Raw genomic sequence first — 25,223 nt, forward strand, 5'->3', positions numbered from 1 at the left:
AGAATGACCAAGTACCATTATGATTACCTCCCTAGTTAAGAGGGAGTGTTGAAAGAAGTGTAACTAGGTTCGGTCTTCATAATGACATGATCTTTGTAAATGATGAAATAAAATAAATAAAATTATTTTTGTATGCATTGTTGCATGGGTTTCATGAGCAGGAGGTTTATTTATTTGCTAGTGGCTCCCATTGAGAGCTGTAGGATTTATTATTAAGTCAAAGAGTCAATGTCATGTATGAAAAAGCTCTTCTTGAGCCTATGTGTAATATATACAAGTATATAGAAAAGTCTAGAAGCCCTCCAAAGACAAGCACAATCCCTCTTGAAGAAGTCGACCTCCAAATAAGATAAAACGCAGTCATGTCGGCTCATATAAAGAGACACAATGGTTCACTGTCATGTCGACTTAATATGTGGGTCAAACCAATATATATATGCGGCTAGGGTCACCACAGAAAACATAGAACTCGGATTCTCTCTGATTTTTGGATGGGTATAGGAAGTACAAGAGGACAGTTACAGGAAGAATTTCGGATGTCATTTTCGAAGGTCTGTCCACAAGCTCAGAAACTTCGGATGGGTACAGTAGGGTACAATCTCGGATACCTCTGCAATTTTCATGGATAATTACAGTGAGAAAATTACAGTCTCATCCTCCTCGGTGGTGACAGTCTCAGCATATCTATGATGATGATCTCAGTGCAAGGAAAACAATCACTGTCTCGGTGTAGTTGTAATGATAAAGATCTCAGTGTTGATCACTATATTTGTGATGAAGAAGATGGAGATGATACACTCTCTAGACATTGATCTTTGTCTCGGCATAATTGTGATCCCACAGTAATATACTCTCGGCATACTAGACAAGGTCATGATGAAGATCTTGATGCATTGATGAAGTCATGGAATCAAGGTCATAATGAAGATCTCAATGAAGACAAGAGACCTCATTGACATGGTAATGATCTCAGTGATAGTGCAACAATTATCTAGGTGAAGGTACATGGTGCAACTATAATGACTTATGTGGTGCAATAATGATGACCTCAGTGAAGCAATAGTGATGATGATGAACTCAACAGTGACAAAGAAGAGGATTGGTGTCTTGGTCTTGGAGTGGCCTAATAGGTCAAGGGTCATGGTCTTGGTATTCGTCAATTGGAATCTCTATAAGAAGAATTTTGTGTGGGTTTTCCTCTCAAAGAGTGAGAGGTTTTGGCACTGGCAAAAAGCCAACATCTTGTGTTCTCGTCTCTTTGTTTTTGGTAGCTATTTGATGAATATAAAAAGATACACTCTAATAATAACAAGTGAAGATTGTGCTAAGAAGAAAAAAGTTAAAAATACCTCACAAATAGTTATCATGACTAGAATAATCTCATTAACTTCATTTGCCCTAGATTCGTCAACATTAGCCACTCCAAGACCAAGACACAAGCTCTCTTGACAGTGAACCTTCTTCTTGACTCTTCCACTTCGACCTTCTTCGATACATAGCATTGACATAAACTGAGATCATCTCCATCATAGCAATGAACTGTCATGTCGCTATCATCACAAAACTTATCACTGTCATGTCACCAAATTGTGATCATCTCATGGTCATGTCATCAAAGACAGCATCGAATATTTGTATCTTCATTATACCACTGATATGAGACTTCTTTCTAGCACCCAGACAGAGATCCGAACTTCATGTAATGACTTGATTTGAACTAGTCACTGTAATATGAATTCAAAGATACATCTAACTTGTCTTTTGTTCTGTGGTCCGAATTCTAGGAGAGATCCAAACTTTTCTTTAACTGTGATCACCCTTTAAACACATCCTTCTTGTCTTCATCATCATCTTACTCTTTCATCTGAACTTGTCTATAAACTGTGTACTGTGATTACCCATCTGAATTCAGAGGGGGATCTGAATTTCTGAACTGTGTAAATGTGAAGGACCTTCACACCTATATATAATGATTTCCCTCCATAAATAAGTCGACATGTGTATATGAAGGGTTGTGTCTCTACATAAGTAAGTCAACATGTGCCATTTACTTCATTTGGAGGCTGACTTGAAGAGGAGTGTGCTTGTCTTTGGAGGGCTTCTAGACACTTTCATATACATTTGACACATGCTCAAGAAGAGCTCTACATACATGACATTAATTCTTTTGACTTTAATGACAAATCCTAAGGCTCTCAATAGGAGCCATCTAAATAAAGAGATATCTCTTGCTCATGAAACCCGTGAAGCAAGGCATTACAAAAATAATTTTATTTACTTCTTTTCATCATTTACAAAGATCATAATTACATGTCATTATGAAGACCAAACCTAGTTACACTTTTTCAACAAGTGATGTCTAGCTATGTTATAATGTTATGTCAACTAGAAAAATCCCACCAAGGAAAAGTGTTAACACCAACACCACATAAAAAAACATAAGAAATGTGCTAACTCCATCAAATATCATGTCCCCGCCACATATTCAACAATGGGACCATGTAGAACATGAACATCCTTTATTAGTGACATCGATAACATAATATTACCATGCAAGACCACTAGGATGCACCAAAAATATACAACACGTGAAATAGGAAGTACCCATATATCAAGAGAGTGATCCATCAAGCAAAGAGTAGCACCAAAACAAAATGACCATCGGCATGATCATGCACCATAAAGAAGTAAATCTCCTCCACCAAAGATCTCCATCAAATAATCTAATGCTAAGAAAAGAAGAGGCTCCATGAAGATGTATCCTCCCAAGTCCATCACAATGCTTCAAAGTTCAAAGATACTCCTCCCAAGTCCATCACAATGCTTCAAAGATACTGGCTAGAATCACCATGAATGTGATGAAAATGACGATGTGAAACCTCATACAACATGAGGTGTAACAGTTCCCAAAAATTTACAAATGGATTTGGTAAGACATGCCTCATTTGTTTCCCAAAAAAAAATGAAAAAATAAAAACCATTTTTTAGAACCTGGACATGATAACTTGCCACATAAATTTGTATTATAATATACCATAACATACCATATAGTTCAACCAGTCTTTTCTAATATAAAATATACTCGTCATTGAAAAAATGTGATCACAACTGTTACTTGTATTATCCAACAAATTTTTACATGCTAAATTTTTAGTGGTGAAGACTGGCCTTTAACAAAGAGCATGCATGAATGACCTGTGCCTTATCTTTATCATATATCATAAAGATACCTTTGTACGTGTACTTCATTCTCTAACCTCCTCGTTTATGAAATTGAAAGTATATATTGTCTTGTGCTCTGTAAATATTTTTAAGCCTCAAGAAAATGTTAGAGAAGAAAACGTCAGGAGGATAACGAGCCCACCAGACAATAACTTAAGTAGTAGTATTACTGTGGACACACGGCCATACATTGATATCCCAAAAAAACAAATGGATCACGCAAAATTAATGCCAACAGTATGTACCCCAGCTATAATGTCGTAGAATACTAGACTAAAATTTTATGTGCAGTGACTTTTGTAGTTAATTATTCAAAGAATACTGTACGGTTGGTTAAGATAGCCAAAGGGTTGAGTGGTGTGAGCCTTGTAACCACTTGCCGTTGCAAATGGCACTGTGCTCAATTGATTTATTCAGATAACAAAGAAAACTAATTTTATTAAGAAAATCTGTGGCAGTTAACTCTCTCCCATGTCTAATTAGATCTGCAAAAGAAAACTAATTTTATTAAGAAAATCTGTGGCGGTTAACTCTCTCCCATGTCTAATTAAATCTGCAAAAGGACCTACATGCGGTTAGATACTCAGCAAGGCAACACTGGCATTCATATTCTTATTTAAAATCATCCAGACCCTAGAATTTCACTTCTGCATATGACAGCTGATTTGAAAAATTCATACGCCTTGCTGAAGTGCTATTTGGTGCAGAGATTGGAATTCAACTCTAGAATATATATAGTTTTTTAACTAACGCGTCACCTGAGAAAAGAAAACAAAGGAGGGAGCGACACATAAGCACAAAACCAATTTTTACTTCTATCCTGCTAGTTCAATGTGACTAAACCATTATTTATAATCACTATTTCCAATCTGAACTGAATTTTAAACAACCTGCTTACATTCGTTGCAATATAATCAATGTACAACCTCTAATACCATGATTCCTCACTCTAATTCATGAAATACGAAATTTTGAAGAAAGTTTGAATGCCATTTGCTACCACTTCCTTTATAACACGCACATATGATCTGTTGTCATTTATAAAAATGTCTGCTTTTTTATTCTAAATAGGGGAAGGAATATCTTAAAAAGGAAGAAAACCCACGTGCTCCAACAGTGGCAAGCATCCTAGTTTGACACAACTTTCAGGCAGTTTTTCTCAGTTGATGATCTTTGCAGCTGCTGCTTTATCAACAAACCAGGTCAAATTTCCATTTTTTGGTACAACCATCTGAATTGGCAGCAGACCATCGTGCACCTCATCAGTCAAACCCTTCTTAAGTGCCTCTGCTTTACCAGATCCAGTCACAACCACTGCAATATCTGCAGCTGAGTTAATGACCGGCATTGTAAATGTTATTCTTTCTGGAGGAGGTTTTGGTGAGTCTCTTATGGAAGTTACCCACTTCTCCTTTTCACTAAGAAGAGGATGACCAGGGAATAAGGATGCAACGTGACCATCAGGGCCAATTCCCAAAAGTATGAGATCAAATGTTGGGAAGTCTCCACCTTTTGACGCATCTAAAATCCCTGTCTTTGCAAGTTGCCTCAAGACAGTTTCATAATCTTCTGCCGCGGCCTCTGCAGAAAGGGAATCATTAATCGCATAAACATGACCTGGAACGATTGGCACCTGAAATCACATCAAATAAAAAGAAATTTTTGAGTAAACTATGCTTAGAACATGCACACAAAATGATACAGCACAAGGCCTCTTCCAAGATACACATGGAAAAGCTGCTAAAGGAATCCAGCATAAAACAAAATGAAACAAACGTGCCTTAAAAATCAAAGGAATTTATAAAAATCTCTTGGACAGAGTCATTTATAAATACAAACACGAATTTGCATATATTTCTGTAGTATAGTTTATGCAGGTTATTTCACTATTTAGGTACACAGCACTCTACACAGAAAGATAGCTTGTAATCTTCATAGTAATTGCAACTCCTACCACTACAGCGACATATCCCATGATTAGGATTTTGTTTCACATGAAAATTCTACTTCTAAATACAAAGAAAGATAGAATTACCTTCGAAAGGAAGTTATCATATGCTAACTTATAATTACTGTCAGGATGTATTTTTTCCACCACTCTCTCATCAACCCAAAAAACATGCCACCTTCCCCAGTCAACAGTATCGAGGTATGGAGGCTCAGTCAGCTTCCTGTTTTTTATTGAAAGGTTGACATAAAAGAGTGATGAGCATAAATCATACCATAGATAAAATCATACAACTAAAATTCATGGAAATTTATTCATAAATGCTAACACGTAAATTTCATAAATAGAGTTTCTGTACCAACAAAAGGCAAATGCTACTACATAATTCCATAAATGGAGGTTATGCGCCTACAAAAATTGAACCAAAGGCAATTCTTTAATGAGGGTGTAGCCTAGAAATTTTGATCTCCAAACTAGTCAGCATTCATCACCAGTATGCAAATGTCTTTAATGAGGGTGTAGCCTTAAAAAAAATAGTCATCGAACTGATCTGCATTCATCACCAGTATGCAAAATGCCAAAACCATTTTGTATTCCACTCTAGTTATCAGTCTATCTCTGGTCCATGTCGCAGGTTCACAGGAAGGTGTCATGTATGCCTTGTTCATTTTCTTCTTAGTTCCTTCCTCACCAATGATGCATATGTGCCATGGAAGTTACAGTTTGTGGTTTCCAACCACCCCCTGGAGCCTCCTCCCAGCTCCAGGTTGAATCCATGGAGAAACCACCAGGTAAGAGTGTGGACATGAAGCAGTCAAGCTTTGAAGCAATCATCAAGGACAGGAGCCTGGTCTTGGAGATCTCAGCTGACGCAAATGCTTAAATGAAAATAAGCACGAGAATCCCAATTCAACAAGAATACCAGGAAGAGAAACAGGCCAGTACATCAATGTGCTGAATCCCAGTTATTGACAACCAAAACATATGAGAACACAAGGTGTGAAGCAGCCGTGGAAACTGGAAGGAAACAAGAGTAAAATGGGAACTAAGTGCAAGCTCAAACAGATTGTGGCTTGTTCTTTGAAACAGGTCCATATATGTTTTTTTTGGGTAAGTCCTTGCTTTTACCACTTAATTTGCACATACTTGGGGCATTTTCAGCGTAGCATATACCCAATGTCTCTAAAAGAATTTCGTTTAAATTTTTCAGATAACAAATGAAAGCAATGCACTGTAAATCTTAAATGGAATGATTGGCCATCAGAAGAAAGAACGAAATATGCAGACTTCTTAGTCAAATTACTCTAATCAATGTCTTCGCAAACGTGTTTATTTTCTGGCAAGACTTTGTTTTCATGGGATTTTGAGACTTAATTTGCCTGGATTTGGTCCCTCTTTGTAGAATCCCAATGTCTCCGAAGACATTTCATGAAATAATTTGAGGATTAAATTGAAATCAATGTATTGTAGATGGTAAGATCATGATCAGCTAATGTAAGGAGAAAAGAAACACAGTTTTCATCCCAAAAAAAAAATCTAATGAATTGCTTGACACAAACCAGTTTGAAGCATTGGGTATGTGAAATACTACTTAGTCTGATTTTCTGTGGATTGCAAAATGGCTCATAGTACAGGTGTTAGAATTTCAAGCCCTAGTTGACTAATGTCCTTATGATCTCAATCAAACAAATAGATTGCTTAATTTAATTAATGTCAAAATTAAGTTTCAGACCATAGCAACAATCACACAACAACTAGAAATTAAACAGCAGAAACATAAAAATTAATTTCACATACACAGGGAATTATTCCTTCAAATCAGCTTTTCATTCCTTCTAAAAAACTTACCCAAAAACCTCCACACACTGCCCAAAGAAAACAGCATGTATGGATGGACTTTGTCCATCACTACGATAGACAGCTGTGCAAGTCCACACACTTCCAAGTTCCAATAAAGCTGTATGTTACAGGGATTTGTGGAGCCTTAGTAAACATCCCTAAACTTCTGGAGACTTCAATGGGTCTCGGGGACTTGCTGGCCATCCCTACGACGTTCCAAGCAGATTTCAGGGACGTTTCAGATTTCAGGTATATTCTGGGCAGATTTCAGGGATTTTCAGGAAGATTTCAGAGATAATCTGAACATATATCTTCAGTTTTGACCAACGTTATCAAAACCAGACCGGACTGATCAGAACTGGCTGGTCCAAACAGTTGGAGGGTAAAACCGGTTCGGACTGGTGAACCAGACTGTTTTTTGCTGGTTCAGTACTGAATCGGTTCTTGTACGCAACCGGCTCGTTCGGTACTGATTTATGACTGGGGAAGCCTCGTATTTGACCATATTGCCCTACATTAAAGGTAATGTTAAATTCTTGAAGTAAAAGTGTCCTTTTATTTAAAATTTTAACATTACCATTAATTGATTCGGGATATTTGAGAGTGGGGTTCCAAACTCATTGGATTTCATATGGAGAAAGTAAAAGTTTAGATCCAACTCAAAATCCAGTAGACTTAACAGTTTTTAAGGATTTCAAAATTGGGGGAATTGTAATGTTTTGATTGGATTTTGTCATGTACGAGGGTATGGAACTAGCATATAAACAGGAGCAACAACCTCTCTATGTACCTTAATGTTAGTGGCATTGATTGTTGAACTCCTCTATCATGATTCTACTAAAAATGTACCCACAAACAAAATCTTGACTTGACATGCTAAGTTTTTCTATCTTAATTTAATGCTTAAAGGGTGATCTTGATGACAAAGATCCCAATATAGAAAAACATTTTGATGATATGTAGGTACTTGTTGTAGCATGAATTTTTTTGGATGCTAGAGGCCAGCTAGGGCCTGTTTGTTGATGTATTTTCGATTCAGAGGTGGATTGCACTTGGTGCTATTTTGGTTATATGCACCCTTACATGCTATATAAATGAGATTTTTTTCTTATTTGTGTATATAAATGGTTTGGATTCATATGGATGCACATGAATATATATGGTTTTTTTTGTTTCTTTTTTTTGTTCTTTTTTTTTGAATATTTTGTTTTTTTGGTTGACCGATATTTTGGCCTGGATTTTTTGCCGGTTCCGGTCTAGTTTTGATCAGTTCTCAATCCGGGGGGGAGGGGGGCGGTCTACTGGTTCTATGACCAGTCTGCTTCTGATAACACAGGTTTTGACAATCATGAACATTGATGATTGGACAATATGATCATTTTTTTCCTCCATTATTTTTTTATTGAACTAAATCTATAACTGTTGTACAAGTTCCAGTTAAAAACACAGGTTTTGTATGATGGGTTTCAATTTGGGTTTCTAGTGACTTAAATATTGTATTTTCAGCTATACAATTACAAGCAAAGCCCTCCATGTCAAGAAAACAGGAATGTAACATTTCAAAGGGTTGATCCTTGAAGTTAACGCTCTCGTTCATTCACTTTGTTTGGGTCATCTCAACGTTTCCATACTGTACATGGGTTTCCAAGGGTCATTCATGTCCAGTGCTTACACCATCGCAACCTCAAGCATTGCGAAAATAATCAGATAATAATGACTTGGATTGAGTATTAAATGTTGAAATAAAGTCCTACTGAATCACCTTCTTAATCTGAAATATGAATTTAATCTCTTTACAGAACCAAAACATTCTATAGTGATTTTAACTATAAAAATTTGTGAAACCTATTGAGAAGGGAATGCCTTTTACATTTAACATAATTATTGTTAACAAGAAATATGAGGAAGGAAAAGCTGCTATAGAGACAGTTCTCTGCCTCATAAAACCTTCATGGCCCTTACTGAAAATTGAAAATAATTACACTTAAATTTCCTAAAGATAAATTGCATTTTCCTCATGTCTAGTAGCTAATAGTGGAATGTCAATCAGCCCTTAATTAAATTGCTCGAAATTTTTCAGAATGGGCAAGTGTAAGGGGTGTGCAGAATACCATATAGTATAGCTTGTTATTTTAACAAGATTCAAGCAACTACAAATGTTAATATTAAATTCTAAATTTCTAATATATATATAGATAGAGAGATGGGGCAGGGAGATGCATTCCCAGGATGGCTAGAGCGCACCCCCAAATTTTTATTGTCCCCAACCTGCCATCCCCTGAAAAATTTAGGGGTGTGCTTTAGCCGTACCAAGGATGCACAGGCCCCCACCCCCTCCCCCAACCCGAATCCTAAAAACCAATGCAACATAGGGGAAAAAAGACCAAATACCTAGTAGTAATCATTGGCTATATTTATACAGCTTTGTTGGAACTGCTTGCAAACACTTCTATTCATGACTATAAATAGATTGGAATAGCACCCCCTCATATTACATAATAAAGCTTTTGAAGATGCTTCTATCATGAATGAATGATGGAACAATAGAAATAGCCTTCGATAAAAGCCCTCCAAATTCATGTTCTCATGCTATTTGCTAACTCCCTTTTCTTTGTTTGATCCAAAGCCATCTTGAATGGTTAAAACTTGTCATAGGTATCTTACCATTCCCATATAAATGGGTAAGAAGGAAAGGTCTCATCCATATTGGGGTTTATATGGAAGTTTTCCTCCAAGATATCGAAGTCCAAGCTTCAAATGTCTATCAATCCACTATTTTATGTGCTATGCATGTGCTCAATGATGATGTTTTACATGCTCCTTTTACCAGTGAATTCTCCAAAGCAATTGTAAGGTGGTAGATATTTTGCTACATCAAAGGAAACACAATCACCTCTAATCAGCTCACTTAAGTGCAATAATGGCTTTGTGAAAATATCTATAGTGGGAGCACCCATTCGAAGATAACAAAGACAAATCAAAAATATTTGCACATTATTCTCACATGTTAGTAGAGTACGCCTTCCTTCCTGCACTCGGCCAAGAGGTATTATGATCAAATTTAAGAGACTAAACAGGTTGCCTGTGCTATTTGTATTCCTATGTATATGGATAAGAAAGAAGCATTGCAACTATGAATGGGGCCTAAAATATTCCTAGTCTTATACTTTACTAATACTAGATAATACTTACTATTTTAGCAATCAATAGAGGAATCATAAGATCTTATACTTTATAGCTAAGTCACATGACACGAGGACACGAGACACGGAGGACACGTAAATAGGAGTATTCAACACGAGACACAGTGACCTTGGAAACAGGACACGAGGGACACGTTATATATATATATTAAAAAAATACTAAAAGATAGGGTCTGATCCATATAGATATGAATCAAGATGATAGCTACTTAGTATACACTATTTACTATTTAGTAATTTACTAGTTAGTTTATTAATTGACTACATCAATGATGTTCGCAATTCAATGTTCATTGTTCATGTTATAACTTCTGTTAAAAACTTCAAACAGGTTTGATCATGTTCAAACTTCACATAAGTTAGTTTATAAATTATAAATTTATATTTGTTCAAACTTCACTATTGACCAGAGCATTAATCGAGCTTTCCCTCCCTTTAGACCTCGAAGGTGTTGTGAGGAGTGAGCACATGACAGGGAGCTGGGATTTTTATTTCAACACACGATCTATAACATAGGTCATAAAATGTGGTCACTAGTGTATAATAAAGTTAAGTTCCATAGGCTATAACACAACTTACAAGAAATTTAAGTGCTCCAAACTCTCAACAAAGCACGCAAACTCACGTTTTTTGCATCTCCAGGTCTAGGTCGATGTGAATTTGTGAACTATGTTCTCAATGTGAAGTTGTGAGCATTGCACTCGAATCTGATGGAATTCCTCACACTGCACAACAAATTTGATTTCGACAACAAGCAAACTCGACTTCGGCGGCGAACAATGACAAAAAAAAAACCATGTTGTAGGTTTTAAATGTCACTTTTCATGGGACACGTGCCCTAAGAGCCAAAAACGTTAGGGCACGTTTTGCCACGTCCAAAACACGTGTCTCAATTGGAGGACACGAAAAAAAACGTTTTCGACATGTTTCAGGGCAAGTTTCGTGTCCGACACGTGAAATACAGGACACAAGACCCTGAGGGACGAGTCCTGTGACTTAGCTTTATAGTCTTATAAGTTTGAGGAATATAATAATATATTAGGTATCTTATCATTAGGATTATTAGTATTAGGAAGATTAAATTTTAGTTATTGTTATTATACTATTTACGTCATATTTCCCTAACCAACCTGATACCCATACCCATCTCGTAACCATCTCCTGTTATTGATGCTACCTTAGACCCTTCATCTATTGTTGGTTAGGATAATGCTTACGCTACTAGTGAGGATGAACCTGAAGTTGGACTTATTCCTAGTGGTACTTAAATAACTAGAACTACTACTGCTTTTGCCTATGCTACAGGTGGTTTTAAACCTTAAGGGATGCTTCTTGGACTCTAGTCCTTGCCTAGACTTATGGTAGATCAACTGGCTCTACCGATCCCATGGTGGGGCAGCAAAGCACCTACTGCTTTGAAAACATTTAGAAATCCGCTCAAAGGGCATCTTTGAACTCTCAAACCTCTATTCAATCCCATACATGGTTCAATTTACCACCCAATAAAGCTTTTAAACGAGGCTTTATGCCGTTTGTCCTCCCTATATTTACTACACTTCAGTCCCTGAAACTCGAACTACTACCCCATCACCCACTTCTACCCTTGCTTCTGCCCATGATGTATATATTATGCTCCCTTATCAAATGCTACCTTTGTTTATGAGGGGCTCAATCCCTATATAAAAATGGCTTTCACTAAGCTATGGCTCTACTATGATGTACTTAGTGTTTTAAAACTAGGTTGGTCCGAATCAGATTCTGCCCGGTCGACCGAGCCAGACCCTTGCCCGGGTCGACTAGGTAGAAAAATCGGTCCAACGGCCAATTCGTTACTAAACCGGCCGAACCAGACACTGATTCTACCAAGCCCGTCTTAATCCAGCCAAGCTAGTCCACGAGGAAAAAAGGCGGCAACTCGGACTTCAAACTCAATTTTTTTTTCGTTTTTTGTTTTTTTTCTTAATACTTCTACCCCTCTCACAAGCCTATAAAAGTGACCCAACCCGATAAAAGTGACCAAACCCCCTCACATTTACTCACAACTATCTCATTGCATTTGTGTGAGCATTTGTGAAGAGTTGGAGTTGGTTTTTGGAGCAGTAGTGAGGAGGAGCCATGGGTTTCCTCGTTGACTCTGATTCAAAGTCTGACTCAAATGATCTTGCCTTGTTTAGCAGTAGTGACTAGTAATGTTTTGTTGTAAAGGCCATTTAGAGCCTCCTTGGTTACGTGTTTTTGTTCTGATCTCTATATATTACATGTATTGGACAGTGCAATGGGTGCCATTTTGATATAATAGATATATTCATGAGCATACTTTGATCATATGTTGTCTTATCTCTATATTCTAATGCTTTGAGTTTGGAAACATGAATGAAAATCTTTAAAAATATGTTTTTTCATAAAAAATATATATAATGTATTTTTTACAACGACCAAGTCATTGAAATCAACTAGGCCGAGTCGATACCGAGTCGGAGTCGACCCTCGGCCGGTTCCGAATCCGAGTCAGAGTTTTAAAATATGGATATACTTTTAACTCGACAATAGTACTTTACCATGTGTTCCACCAAATCCATTGCTTCAATTCCTGCTCCTAGGGCCTTTCCACCAGCCCCTAGATATCTAATTTTATCAATCTCCTTGATGAAGCCTTGATACTACCTATACCCCGAGAAGCATAGAGCACAACTACAAATTTACTAACTTTCAGTTCCCTCATCTTATCATAATGTGAAACCCAACCCTATGTATATTGATAAGAAAGAAGCATTGCAACTATAATTAGGGCCTAGAGTATAACATTTTATACTCTAGCAGTATTATAAGTCTGAGGAATATAATAATATATTAGGTATCTTATCATTAGGATTATTAGTATTTGGAATATTGGACTATATTTGTTGTTATTATACTATCTATGCCATATTTCCCTAACTAAACCAATATCCATACCCATCTCGTAACGATCTCCTCGTATTGTTGCTACTCTAGACCCTTACTCCATCTATTACTAATTAGGTGTTACGAACAAAATTCGTTTACGCTCTGATACCAATGTAACAAACAAAGTGTGTATCACTGTATACGCAACAAAATACTCAGAAGATCTGGTATATGTAAATATCCATAATGGACAATATTTATATGTAATAAATGTATAAAAGATATGAGATGATTACAAATGAGGGTGAGGGCCTGCTTATATACCTAGGCAGGTACCTCTTCACAAAAGGTCATGTCTTTAGAGACATGCCTATTCACTACTAATTAATTATTATTCATTATTATTATTATTTATATTATTTATATATATTTTATTCATAACATTGCCTTCCTCTTCAAAAAGCTTTGTCCTCAAAGCTTATGGTTGACAAGGCATATCATATGTTCTTTGTCTTTGTAATCTATTAGCATCTTTTGGAATTCTTTGATTTGTCATCTTCATTGATACAAGATGACAAGATCCTCTAAGTGATAAACAAAATACTCGAACTGAGAAGGAATCTAACCATCCTAAATCAATCTCTGTGGAATTTTTCAATTACTAGAAACTTGTGATGAATTGTTATCACCAGGCTAAATTGTGCACACTTCAGTATTCTTCGGAACATAAGTGTGTTGTTTATGTTCTGAGTGATACAGATTCGTAGATTCGTAGATTGATTGAGGTGTCTATTCTTGTGATTCGAATGTAGATAAGGAGTTCTTCTTTTTTACCTTCCTTTAACATGTGTGTGGAAATTTCCTGATTTAGGTACTGATGTAGTTGAGCTGGTTATAAAATCTTCACATGAAATCTCTAACGTTTAAACTGCAACTTATGAGTACATCTTCACTTCAGTTGGTTTATCCTCTTCTGTTAGAAATACTGAGATAGGGGTGAATCGGTGTTTCTTAGCAATTAGCACTTTTTAATTTTTTTCAAAGCATTAGTTAATCTTCAGTTATTATTATTGTTCTTCTTTAGATGATGATAGACAATAATCAATAGTAGACAGCACCATACAACAATGCAGAAAGATAAAACAAAGGACACAGATATTTTTAGGTGGTAAACCCCCTCCAGGTCAAAAACCACCAAATGCTTCTTTAGTATTGTCTTCTCCCTGTTAAAATAAAATTGATTACATCAAGATTTCAGCTACAACTGAGGGAGGCGTCAACCCCCTAATTCACGGTCAACAACCTGTAGGACGCTACTAAACCCTAATATCATGTTGCAACCAGAAGGACACCCCAACGCGCTATAGATAAGCCCATAGCCTGATGAGTGCCCAACATTCTGTTTACCAACTGTTGTCAGAAAAGATGCTTCACTGCCCTGTTAGTTTATCAGCCACAACTGAATGGATGCCACAACACCCTGTGCAAGCCACAACTTGCCCTAGCACCACCCTACCGCCCTGAAGTGTTCTCAAGCCACAACCTGAAGGTGACTCCAATCACCCAGAAGAGTCGATAGATCACGTTTCACAATTTTCACACTGGATCCTCTGTACTCTGAATCAATATTGAATAGTGTTAAGAAAGATGTAGAATAAATGTTGAATCTTGGTAGTCGTTGATCATTGTTCCCACAAACTGATCATTGCACAAAGCTACACATCAAGCTATCACTATTCAACTGCACATCACTGTCACTGCACACTATATATCATCGTCACTACAAATCATTGCACAACTGCTAGCTATCACTGTCACTGCTCATAAATGAATAGTCATCAATGCACAACCACTATCATAATCATATTAGGCTGCACTCAATGCTACAACTATCTTGTTCTACTATAAAATAATGGCACAAACAAAGGTGCCTCATGTCATCCCGATGACCTACAATCAATGCTCTCAAACACAAAGAGCTACCAGCATATATGTAAGCACGTTGTTTGATTGGTCAAGCTATGCTATCCATCCTTCTCGAATAGGTTGTATACCTGGAGGATGTTCCGTTCGCTGCTTGCTACCCTGCAAGATCACAAATATGTCATCGTACACAAATCCCTAGAAACCCTAGGTCAATACCAACTCCCATAAATCAAGTCAAATGGTCAAGTGAAATATGTCAACTCAATGCAAGACAGTTATAGATGTATATAGGTGTCGAAAACACTAGTAATACAACATTGTCATATAGAGTCTTAATCAAGTATAGTCAGAGACACTTGTCAACTAGATGTAAACTCACTGTTCCAAACCATGTGTCATAGTTAAGTATTATTCAAATGAATTAAGGTATCAACTCAAAGTCATGTTTAGGTATTACTATGATGTCACACTAAAGTCAAAGTCAAACTTCATAGAATGTTCACTAAGTCAATCCTATCTCACTTCATAATCAAGGTATTGTTATGTTAAGCAACTGTCAAGGTCATGTAATTATGTTAAGTCAAAGTTTAGTATTATACTTATTGTAGATTATCTTCTCACTGTATAAGAAATTACAGTCTCATTACTTCCATCAAAAGGAATAGAGAATACAAACAGTCACACAAACTTGTTCACAACTACCTTGTTGTCGATTACATGTAGTCATATCACTTGTCATGTTAAGGTATCAAGCAATTGTCATGTTGCCAGTCAAGTTCATTAGGTGCTTAGCTGTTGCATTCAATATTCTTAGTTAATGCACGCTGAAACACTGTCATAGATCAGACATGGGACTATTGTCACATCCTCTGTGATTAAGGTAACAAGAGTAATGTTTTGCTCAAAAGATTGCTAAGACATGTTAAGTGATAGATTCCCTAGAAAAACACAAGTCTGCCCAATTACCAATCATTACATGAATGTTACGCCATCATGAAATCTCATCACTATAGGACACATAATATAGGTCTTTGTCATATCAATGGTCATTGTATCAACACACTTGTTATGTCTAGGTCTCAGTGTCTTAATGGTCAAATTGTCAATTGTTATGGTTGTCGTCAAGTCAATAATCTAGATCACTTGCAGTCTTGTTAATTCTGTAGTAGTCAAAGTCAGAAACATGCTCACCAAGGTGTTGTTTGAGGTTACGGTACATTCAAGGAACAAGATTTTAGAGCTATGAAGCCCTAGGTGACAACCCTGTGCCCTAGAGAGTTGTTTTTAATCATTTCCATACAGATTTCAACAATGAAAAATTTTGTTGTTTTGGAGTATTCTTGGAGCTCGGCCGAGGCCTTCTATTTAGCCCGCAAGAGAGAGGACGAAGTGCCTACTTGAACCTGCAAAAGAAATTCCCCAACGAACCACCAAATACTAATCAAAACAAAAATATAAACCCTTTTAGAATATCGTCCTCACTTTAGATCCACAGGTCTGAGTTATTTCAGAGCTATCTCAAAGATACGTCATGTATAGTTAAAGTGCACGATGATAAGGTTTCCACTTACAAAAAATGTTTGCCCCAACAAATCATAATCCAAGGTAAAACCAAGACAAAAACAAAGAAAACTTACCTTCAATTTAGGTTGTTTTGTTCAGATATTGAGAGCCCTAGATGCTGTCCTTAGAAGGCCGAAAGAGTCTTCCTCGGGTAGATCGAAAAATTCAGAGCTAAGTCATAAGAATAGTTTGTTATATTGTTGTAATTTGAGAGATGAATTAGGCCTTATTTTATAGGTCTAGGATGGGCTTCTTAAAGTGGACGTTGGAGTAATTTATTGGAGAGAAATTAAATATTAGTTTTATTTAAATTAAAACCATGAATAAGGTGTTTTAGAATTAAGTGTTAGAAACCCATTGTTAATGTTTAGGAAACCCATTGTATATTTTAATGTGTAGGAAACCCATTATATTTAATGTTAGTGACTCTAAGATTACTTTTCCATAGGGGTAACTATTTATTCAATTACCTTTATTATTATTATTATTAGTAGTATTATTTATAACGTGCTTTGCCTTAAGCTCTACTAAAATTTGAAGTCAATGATTGGCTTAGTGCATATGGTCCTACCCGAGTGTGAAGTCAATGATTGGTTTACTACCTTTGGATCTTGAAGTTATTCAACTTATACATGGTGAGATTACAGTGAGAATCCCTGTCATATATTGACAACCATTGGTGAATAAGGTATTAGCCCACAAAACTGGGTCTTCAACTTTAAACTCAATTTTCTCTCAAACCAAAAGGAACCACGGGGCATACCACATATCAACAGAAACATCTCTTCGAGGAGAATCTAATGACCTAGATATTCAACACAAACTCAATGGTTTGACCCTTCAAAAACCCTCGACAAAGTCGGGGTACATCCTTAATCTAGGGAACCCAAACCCTAGGACTTAGGTTTTCAACCATCCAACAATATAACTGCCATCTTGATGTAATCTGACAATTACTAAGAAGTGTTCATTAACCATTTGACATCAATGATTGGTGTTTTTAGTCAAAGTCAAACCTAGTCAACTCCATGGGTTGACATCAATGACAACACCATCCAACATCTTTTGAGTTGTGATATTGACTAGATCGGTATTCGTTCCCTTATCTTCAACTTGGACTGTTACGACTGGAGACTTTGATACTTCTTCTTGAGTAAATTGTTCTAACTTGTCTTTTAGCAACTTCTTGTCACTTTTAAGCTTCTTTATTTGCGTAAGAAGGTTTTGATTATGATTCCTTAGACGTGAAAGTTCTTCATTTTCTGAATTGTTGAATTTATCCTTAGTATCCTTCTTTTTATCTTTAAAACTTTTGATTTGTTCTATTAATTTTTTAGTAAGGTTCTTTAAACGTAAATTTTCCTCTTTTTATTCTGATAGGTGCTTCTTGAGTTCCTTTCTTGTGACCTTAGTCTTCTTTACTTGTGCAAGTAATTTTTCAACGTGGCCCTTGAGGCAAGAAATTTCTTCTTCCGTTTCCATTATTTCCTTGTAATGCATATCCGCAAGATCTTTATATCTTGTTGTAATGCCTTCTCTCTTGCCGAAGTTTGTCTATTTTGCCTTTCTTTTGATCTTCCAACTGCAATTTCTCCGTACACTGGATTACATGGTTTTGTAGGGGGTGATGATGGGCATTCAACTTGCAATTTGGATTTTGTTATCTTCATTTCCTTATTAAAATTTGCATGTCGTCGCCCAAATATTGCCATTACTTGTTCTATATCTCTTGCAATTGATTGTTTTTGTGCACCACTTAGATATTCGACTAAACAAAAGTTTTGTAACATTTTGTGCAAACCACATTTTGATTTTTGAATGACTCTTGACAATTAAAATATCCCTTTGAACAAAAAGGACATTTTGAAAAAAAACCACTGCTTCTTATGGGCGCCATATTTTTGTTTTTTTTCACTTATTTTATCTCCTTGATTATTTACTTATATAGACTTTATAAAAGTCCTTAATACGTATCACTCCTCTTTTTTTTTAATGAGCTTTGAGAATATAAAAACATATTCTCTTTTTAATTTTCTTCCCACTATATTTTAGTATAATTTCAAAGAGTAACTCTTCTAATATTCCACTCACTTTTAAAGTACTTTGTGAGTGTCTTCTTCTAATGCTTCCCTTGTACTTTGCTTTGAATTTTATTTGAATAGTAGTAATTACATATTTTTTTCCCTTCACTTTTGTCTTTTAGTAAGTATTTTGCGCAATGAATTTTTAGTCACCCTAATAATAACCAATGCTCCACCAAGTTTCCGGGACGTGGGGGCGAGGGAGCAGGGATACGCAGGAGCGGCCTATGCAAAAGCTCTCTGCCAATTTTTAGGAAACGTGAGGGGACGTCGGGGTCTTAAAAACTTATAAATATAAAAATATATGATATATCATTGAAATTTTAATATTTATAATGTAACTGTCTTTATCATTATATAATATATAGCACTTACATCATGAAGGATAAATGATAAACCGATGAATCATATAACTGAACTCTGAAACAAATTTAAAAGGAAAAGCACGATAGCATATAATCATACATCATACATGTAAGTTTGTAACTGTACAGTGTAACTACTAACAATGTACAATGAAAATAAATGTTCAAAGTTTTAAAGTTTAAACCATATTGATGTTCCAAATATGAATACTGAATATTGAAATAAAAGTCAAGTCTAATACATCAAGAGTCAAATTTTTATAGAGTCAAGACTCAAATCTAATATATCATATATCAAGATTCAAAATAAACTGAAGTCTACAACTCAAGTCTGAAACAAAAAAGCAAATGTGAAAGGACTAGAGGACGACTGAGCAGAGCGATATCATAAAAAGATGAAACAATGTGAAATGAACATTGAAATTAAAGTTTAAACCCTTCCCAGTTCAAAAAAATTAGGATTTTTTTGTTCTAGTCAAAAAAATTGCGATTTTTGTTTAGGGAAACGACCCCTTTCGCCTAGGAAACGACCCCATTTGGAGGATTCGACCCTGAAAATCAGGGAAACGCCCCCTTACAAGTTTGTGCATGTACCCTGCTTTTGGGGAGCGTGGGGAAACGACCCCCAGCCGTCCCCAAGTCCCGAAGCGCGAGGGAGCTAGGAAACTCAACCCCCAGGTGAGGGGACGCGACCCCATGGAACACTGATAATAACCCTTCAAAACTTCAATAATAAATCTTTAATAATTCCTTCTCCTTTAAAAATAACCCTTCAAAACTTTAATAATAAATCTTTAATAATTCCTTCTCCTTTAAAAATAACCCTTCAAAACTTTAATAATAAATCTTTAATAATTCCTTCTCCTTCAAAAAACTTCAAAACTACCTTTAAACTGATTTTTTTTTCAAATACTTGTTTTGACTTTTAAAAACATTAAAACATATTTTTCACAGGTCTATTCCTAATTATTAATTTTCCACTAATCTATATGTTTCTTTATTGATATCCGTTAAGAAGAATAATATACGTTAAGAAGAAGCTAGACATGCAGCAAAGCTTATTGAACAGAAACATAAGTTCAACATCCCATCATTCAAGGAAGACGAAAACCAACAACAATACTCATGTAAAAAAGAGACAAACAAATGTAGGTATTGTGGAGACAAATGGACGTCGGGGCATAGATGCCTTAACAAGAAATTAAATACTTATGAAGTTGAGAAAGAGTCAGATACTTCAAGCAATGAGACAGAACAATAAAAAAAAAAAGATAAAGGAAAAATAATTGTCGCGAGTGTGGAGAAAATTGGACACCATAACATAAATGCGAAGGCATGCCCTTACGTTACTATAAGATAATAGATGGAAAGCAAGTTGAAGTACAAGAACCTGATGAAGAAATCATTACAATGCACAATACAGATTCAGATTCTAAAGAAACATCACAAGAAGCATCATTAGCTGCAATCTCATGTGACTGACAAAACTAGGATGAAGAAGGCAATTTTTCAAAAGATCAAAAACAACAAGCCACTGCAAAATACATTTCACCACACCTTCACAAGCAGAGAAACCAATCTCCAAAAAAGAACAATAAGCTTACAACACCACTAGCAAACATAACAAGGAGATTACACCCTAAAACCCCGAAGCTTGAAGGGATCATAAGAGGCAGAAATGTCATATACTTGTAGATTCCGACAGTACTCACAATTGTATAAACACTGATCTTGCTAAACAACTTGATCTTTGTGTATGCCCAATAAAGGACCTGTCCATGACTGTCGCTACTGGGCAAAAGTTCGAAGAGATAGGAGAATGTCATAAGGTTTCAATCCAGATACAAGAACTAGAGCTACATGCAAATTTATTTTCCCTGCCACTCAAAGAAATGGATATAGTGCTAGTTGCAGAATGGTTAATACAATTAAGAAGCTATATAGTTCATGGAGTTTAGTTGGCAAGGACAACACTAAAAATTATATGGTGTCAATGCTTCCAGCTTCAGGGAAGGTACAGATTCATATGAGAACTTCACCGGCTCACAAGACACAAACAAAGTCAAAAGTGAATAAAAGCCATTCCACATCAACATGCTCAAATAGAGAAAAACCTTTTTGTTATGCTTTGAGGACAAAGCATCTCTAAAGGGGGTGGCAATGTTATGAATAAAAAATTCATAAAAATATTAATTAAATAAATAATATTAAAATAATAATAATGATAATAATAAATTAAATAATTAAAGAATTAATGACCTCATTAATTATGAAGGGGCAAAGGTCAAAGTTCAAACAATGTGGCCATTTACTTTGTGGTCAAGCAATGCCTATATAGGCACACCGCCACGAAGGCCTGTAATCAAAATAATATTAAAATAATAATAATGATAATAATAAATTAAATAATTAATTAATGACCTCATTAATTATGAAGGGGCAAAGGTCAAAGTTCAAACAATGTGACCATTCACTTTGTGGTCAGTCAATGCCTATATAGGCACACTGCCACGAAGGCTTGTAATCACCATCATGTTTTATTCGATAATACAATTACTTACTACACTTCATACACTTTCTACATACAATTATATTTTGCATATTGGTGTTTCTGTCTCTAACAATTTTCCTGCCTTGAACCAGGCTTGAAAACCCTTGCAAGATTGCTTATCCCTATCTGCTCTCTATCAAACTCACACAAGCCTGAACAAACAAGCACCAACCTGTGCTTTCTACTACCTTGTCTCACCAACTTGTGCTCACAAAACAATGATCAAATTTGTGCATTTGTTCCTCCTTTTAAAGCAATTCGAATGGCTAAATCTGGCAAATTATATTTTAGGAATTGATTTTGTGACTAATAAGTTAACTGAGTTAACTAACTCATGCAACTCATCTCATCTCAATTCTATAACTTGAGAATCAATAACTTGTCATTTTCCCAAATTAAGTCACACTAGAAGACAATAAACTCGACCTTCCACTTTTGCACATTAGTTAATTGCTTCATAACTCGTCCTAACTTTTAGGAACTCATCCTAAATTATATGAACTTGTCCTAATTTGTAGGGACTTATCCTAAATCTTAAGAATTCGTCCTAACTTATAGGAATTTGAGCATGCTAAGGAAGAACTCATTGAAATCCCTTTGATTAAGGCAAAAATCAAGGAACCTTTCTCGCTACTATTTTCAACAGATGCATCCCTAGACTTCTCCCTGTGCTCCTTCAATCCCAAAGGGTTCAACCCCATGTGGTTGAAAGCGTCCTCCCAAGGGCTACTCCCACCCTAGAAGTTCAAACTTCACTTTAGGAAGGCGCACTCTCCCTGCTGCTACGGCACTCCTAGAGAAGGGAGCATGCTCTCCAAGTTTTTCCTAGATGCTCCTTATGCACTCCTTAAATGCTTCCCAGATGCTCATGTTGATTTTTGGGTAGCATCGGATGTGATCTAGCTCCGAAATTTTGTGGAGGGGCTAGAACACATGAGATCTCCAAGACCCAGAAATCGTTTGGAGAAATTCCACCCGGAGTGCATGTTATTCAAATAATTAATTATTTTTAATGATGCCTAAGTTAAAACTTAGGAAATTAAAATAATTAAAGTGAATTAATGTAAATATGTGTGAGAAGCTTCTAAGAGACGAGGATCAAGTCTAATTTAATCTTAGTCGTTGATTAGAGATTAGATCACGGACGTTGATTTACCAACATGAAAGTTATAAAGGAAGGCTTGGGGTTAGTTGGCGAACACACACAAGGAGAGCAGCACTTCAGCTAGATCGAAATTCTAGGGTGTGGTTTGCTGCAAAGAGGGGCAATTCGACAGTGAGACTTTCGTCCAAGGCCGAGAATACATAACAGAGAGGCAGTGTAGCACCAGGGAGAGACAACACAACTCTAAGAGGGTGACACGGAAGCTGGAGGGCTAATGCAGTCACGCAAAGACGGTGTTGGGGTTTCTGTGAGGCAGATTGGCATCAATTCAATAGATCGATTTTTGAGTCGGGAAGGTGACGCAACTCCTAGAGGAGGTGATGCAGTGCCATCACAAAGCTGGGAGCAACCATCGCTACACAACACTGGGGCCAACGCAGTCACCTGTGGGGTTTGTTCATTCAGTAGCTAGATCGGCCAAAATATGTCTCCGGATAGAGGTACTTCTGTCGGGTTTATTCTTTGTTGGGTGAGCCGATTTGGCACCCTAGTTGTATTCAAAAATTTGCATAATAATAAAACGCTCATATCTGCTGCACCGATTTTCCCACACTGGGTTTTTCCGGGGACGTTTAGTCCAAAAATAAGTGTGTCCTTTGTGTGGTTGTCTCATTTATTTTTCAGTGCTTGATTTGTATATTGGTGTAGGCTACAATGTATTTGCATTAATATTTTATGAATAATTCTGAAAAAATTACTTGTTAAAATGAAGAACACAAGTAGGTAATGCAAATCAGTTTACTATAATAAGATTTCCAATTTGTTAAATTCAGAAATTTTCACAGCTCCCTCAACACATTGAACCTTTCAATGCATGATATTTTCAAGAATGAATACTGTGGATGGATTTATGACTTGTACAAGAGAGAGATAATGGCAAGGCATACGTCAATTACTTGTATTGCACTAACTCTAAGTTGCAACTTCTTAAGTTAAGATTACGATCACAAAGACAAGATTTGGAAGCTATTTCCTCACCTCTAAGTGCCTATTGAGAGTGAGATGGCCTTTGTCAAAATAATTATTTTGGTCATGTTGACACTCATGGATAGCTTATTTCATTCTGTAAGTTAATGGTCTACTTCCTATTATATGGCTTGAAAATTCGTAAGCGTCCCATTTCATTCCATAAATTAATGGTGTACTTCATATTATATGGCTTAAATCCGTATATTTGTTTGTAATTTCTAAATGGTTGATGCTCAAATGATTATTCATTAACCTACTATGGATGGAATTTCTAACTTCGTTATAATGCATATTCATCAACTAATTTGGCATTTTGTATATTTTTTTCTGAATATAAATGGCATATAGGTGTGTGTGTAGAGGGGGAAAGGAGGGACGAAGAGATGGCACTCCTGTCGCTTCTGCCCCCACCCTCTGGCAACTATGGTTCGACCTTTCATGGCAGGTGTTATGCTTTACACTGTAAAAAAAACGTTTCAAAATGGAAAAAAGTGCCCCACGGAGCAGAAAATTCCAGGCCATGTTGGCTAGGATTACAGGCAGGGCAAACTACCAATGCCTCATTCGCATAAATGCCCCTTCGTAATCCCCCATTTGTAGCAATTTGTAAATTTGCTGACTATACTGGCTTGAATCTGCCTGGCTTACAATAATATTCAAATCAAATAAGAAAACTCACAAACACGCACACCAAAATTACCTGAGTGCACTGATAAGGGATCCCCCAGACAAAACCACTGTAAACGATCCTCTGCCCTCGGTTGCTGACTTAGACAATCTTGCAACATAATCTGCAAGGGTAGCTGCCAGATCGTCCCCACCTTCAAAAACTTTGAAATCTCCTCTGCTGCTAACAGCCAGAGAATCTCCCGTGCTTGCCGACATTGTCCTTGGTTTCTTCGCTCTCTTGCACAACAATGGAACACCCACAGTGCTCTTAAGCCCTTTGTGAGTTCGTGTAGAACAACACAAATGCGTGGACAGATTACAAGGGGTTGGGTAGATCGAATCGGAGTGTGAAAATTGGTGTGCAGATAAATAAAAGCGAGTCACTTGCTGGTAGATCGAATTGCGGGGAAGGGATTGGTGTGAAGACAAATAATAGCGAGTCAAAAGGTGGGAAGGGGTGTTACAGAGGAGAAAGGACTCCATCAATGGCGGATTTGAGTGGGGTGGGTTAAATCACCACCAGAGTTAAGTGCGCTGTCCTCTTCGGGGATGCATGGGTTACCGTCGCTGAGATTTCGTGACTTAATAGACGGAAAGTTTGACACGGAGTGTAAGCTACTCGAAAGATTTTACAACTGTGCTTTGAAAGTGTTTAAAAAGGAATCAAATAACAGGGAATATTAAAATATATTAAAAAATATCCGAGAAATGGGAAAGATTATTATTATTTTTATTGAAGATTTTGAAAATAAGTTTATCAATTATATTTTATTTTTAATTATATTAATAGGGTTAAATAAATTAAAATAATAGTAAAATATTGTTTATGGAGCATA

At 36.4% G+C, this 25,223-nt stretch overlaps 1 protein-coding gene across 1 annotated transcript; it reads right to left on the reverse strand.

Annotated features, from left to right (window-relative positions):
* Positions 1 to 4,056: 4,056 nt before the first annotated feature.
* LOC149213650 (putative 6-phosphogluconolactonase 4, chloroplastic) lies at positions 4,057 to 25,003 on the reverse strand. The gene is made up of 3 exons (XM_089392079.1): positions 24,419 to 25,003; positions 5,258 to 5,393; positions 4,057 to 4,855 (listed from the first exon to the last, which is right to left on the reverse strand). Exons 1-3 carry the CDS (start codon positions 24,868 to 24,870, stop codon positions 4,382 to 4,384), a joined length of 1,062 nt encoding a protein of 353 aa, XP_089248205.1. The 5' UTR covers positions 24,871 to 25,003; the 3' UTR covers positions 4,057 to 4,381.
* Positions 25,004 to 25,223: the final 220 nt, after the last annotated feature.

Source organism: Pinus tabuliformis, chromosome 1_1, assembly GCF_031772625.1.
Source record: "Pinus tabuliformis cultivar Carrire ecotype Pingquan chromosome 1_1, CPIR1, whole genome shotgun sequence".
Taxonomy (NCBI): Eukaryota; Viridiplantae; Streptophyta; class Pinopsida; order Pinales; family Pinaceae; genus Pinus; species Pinus tabuliformis.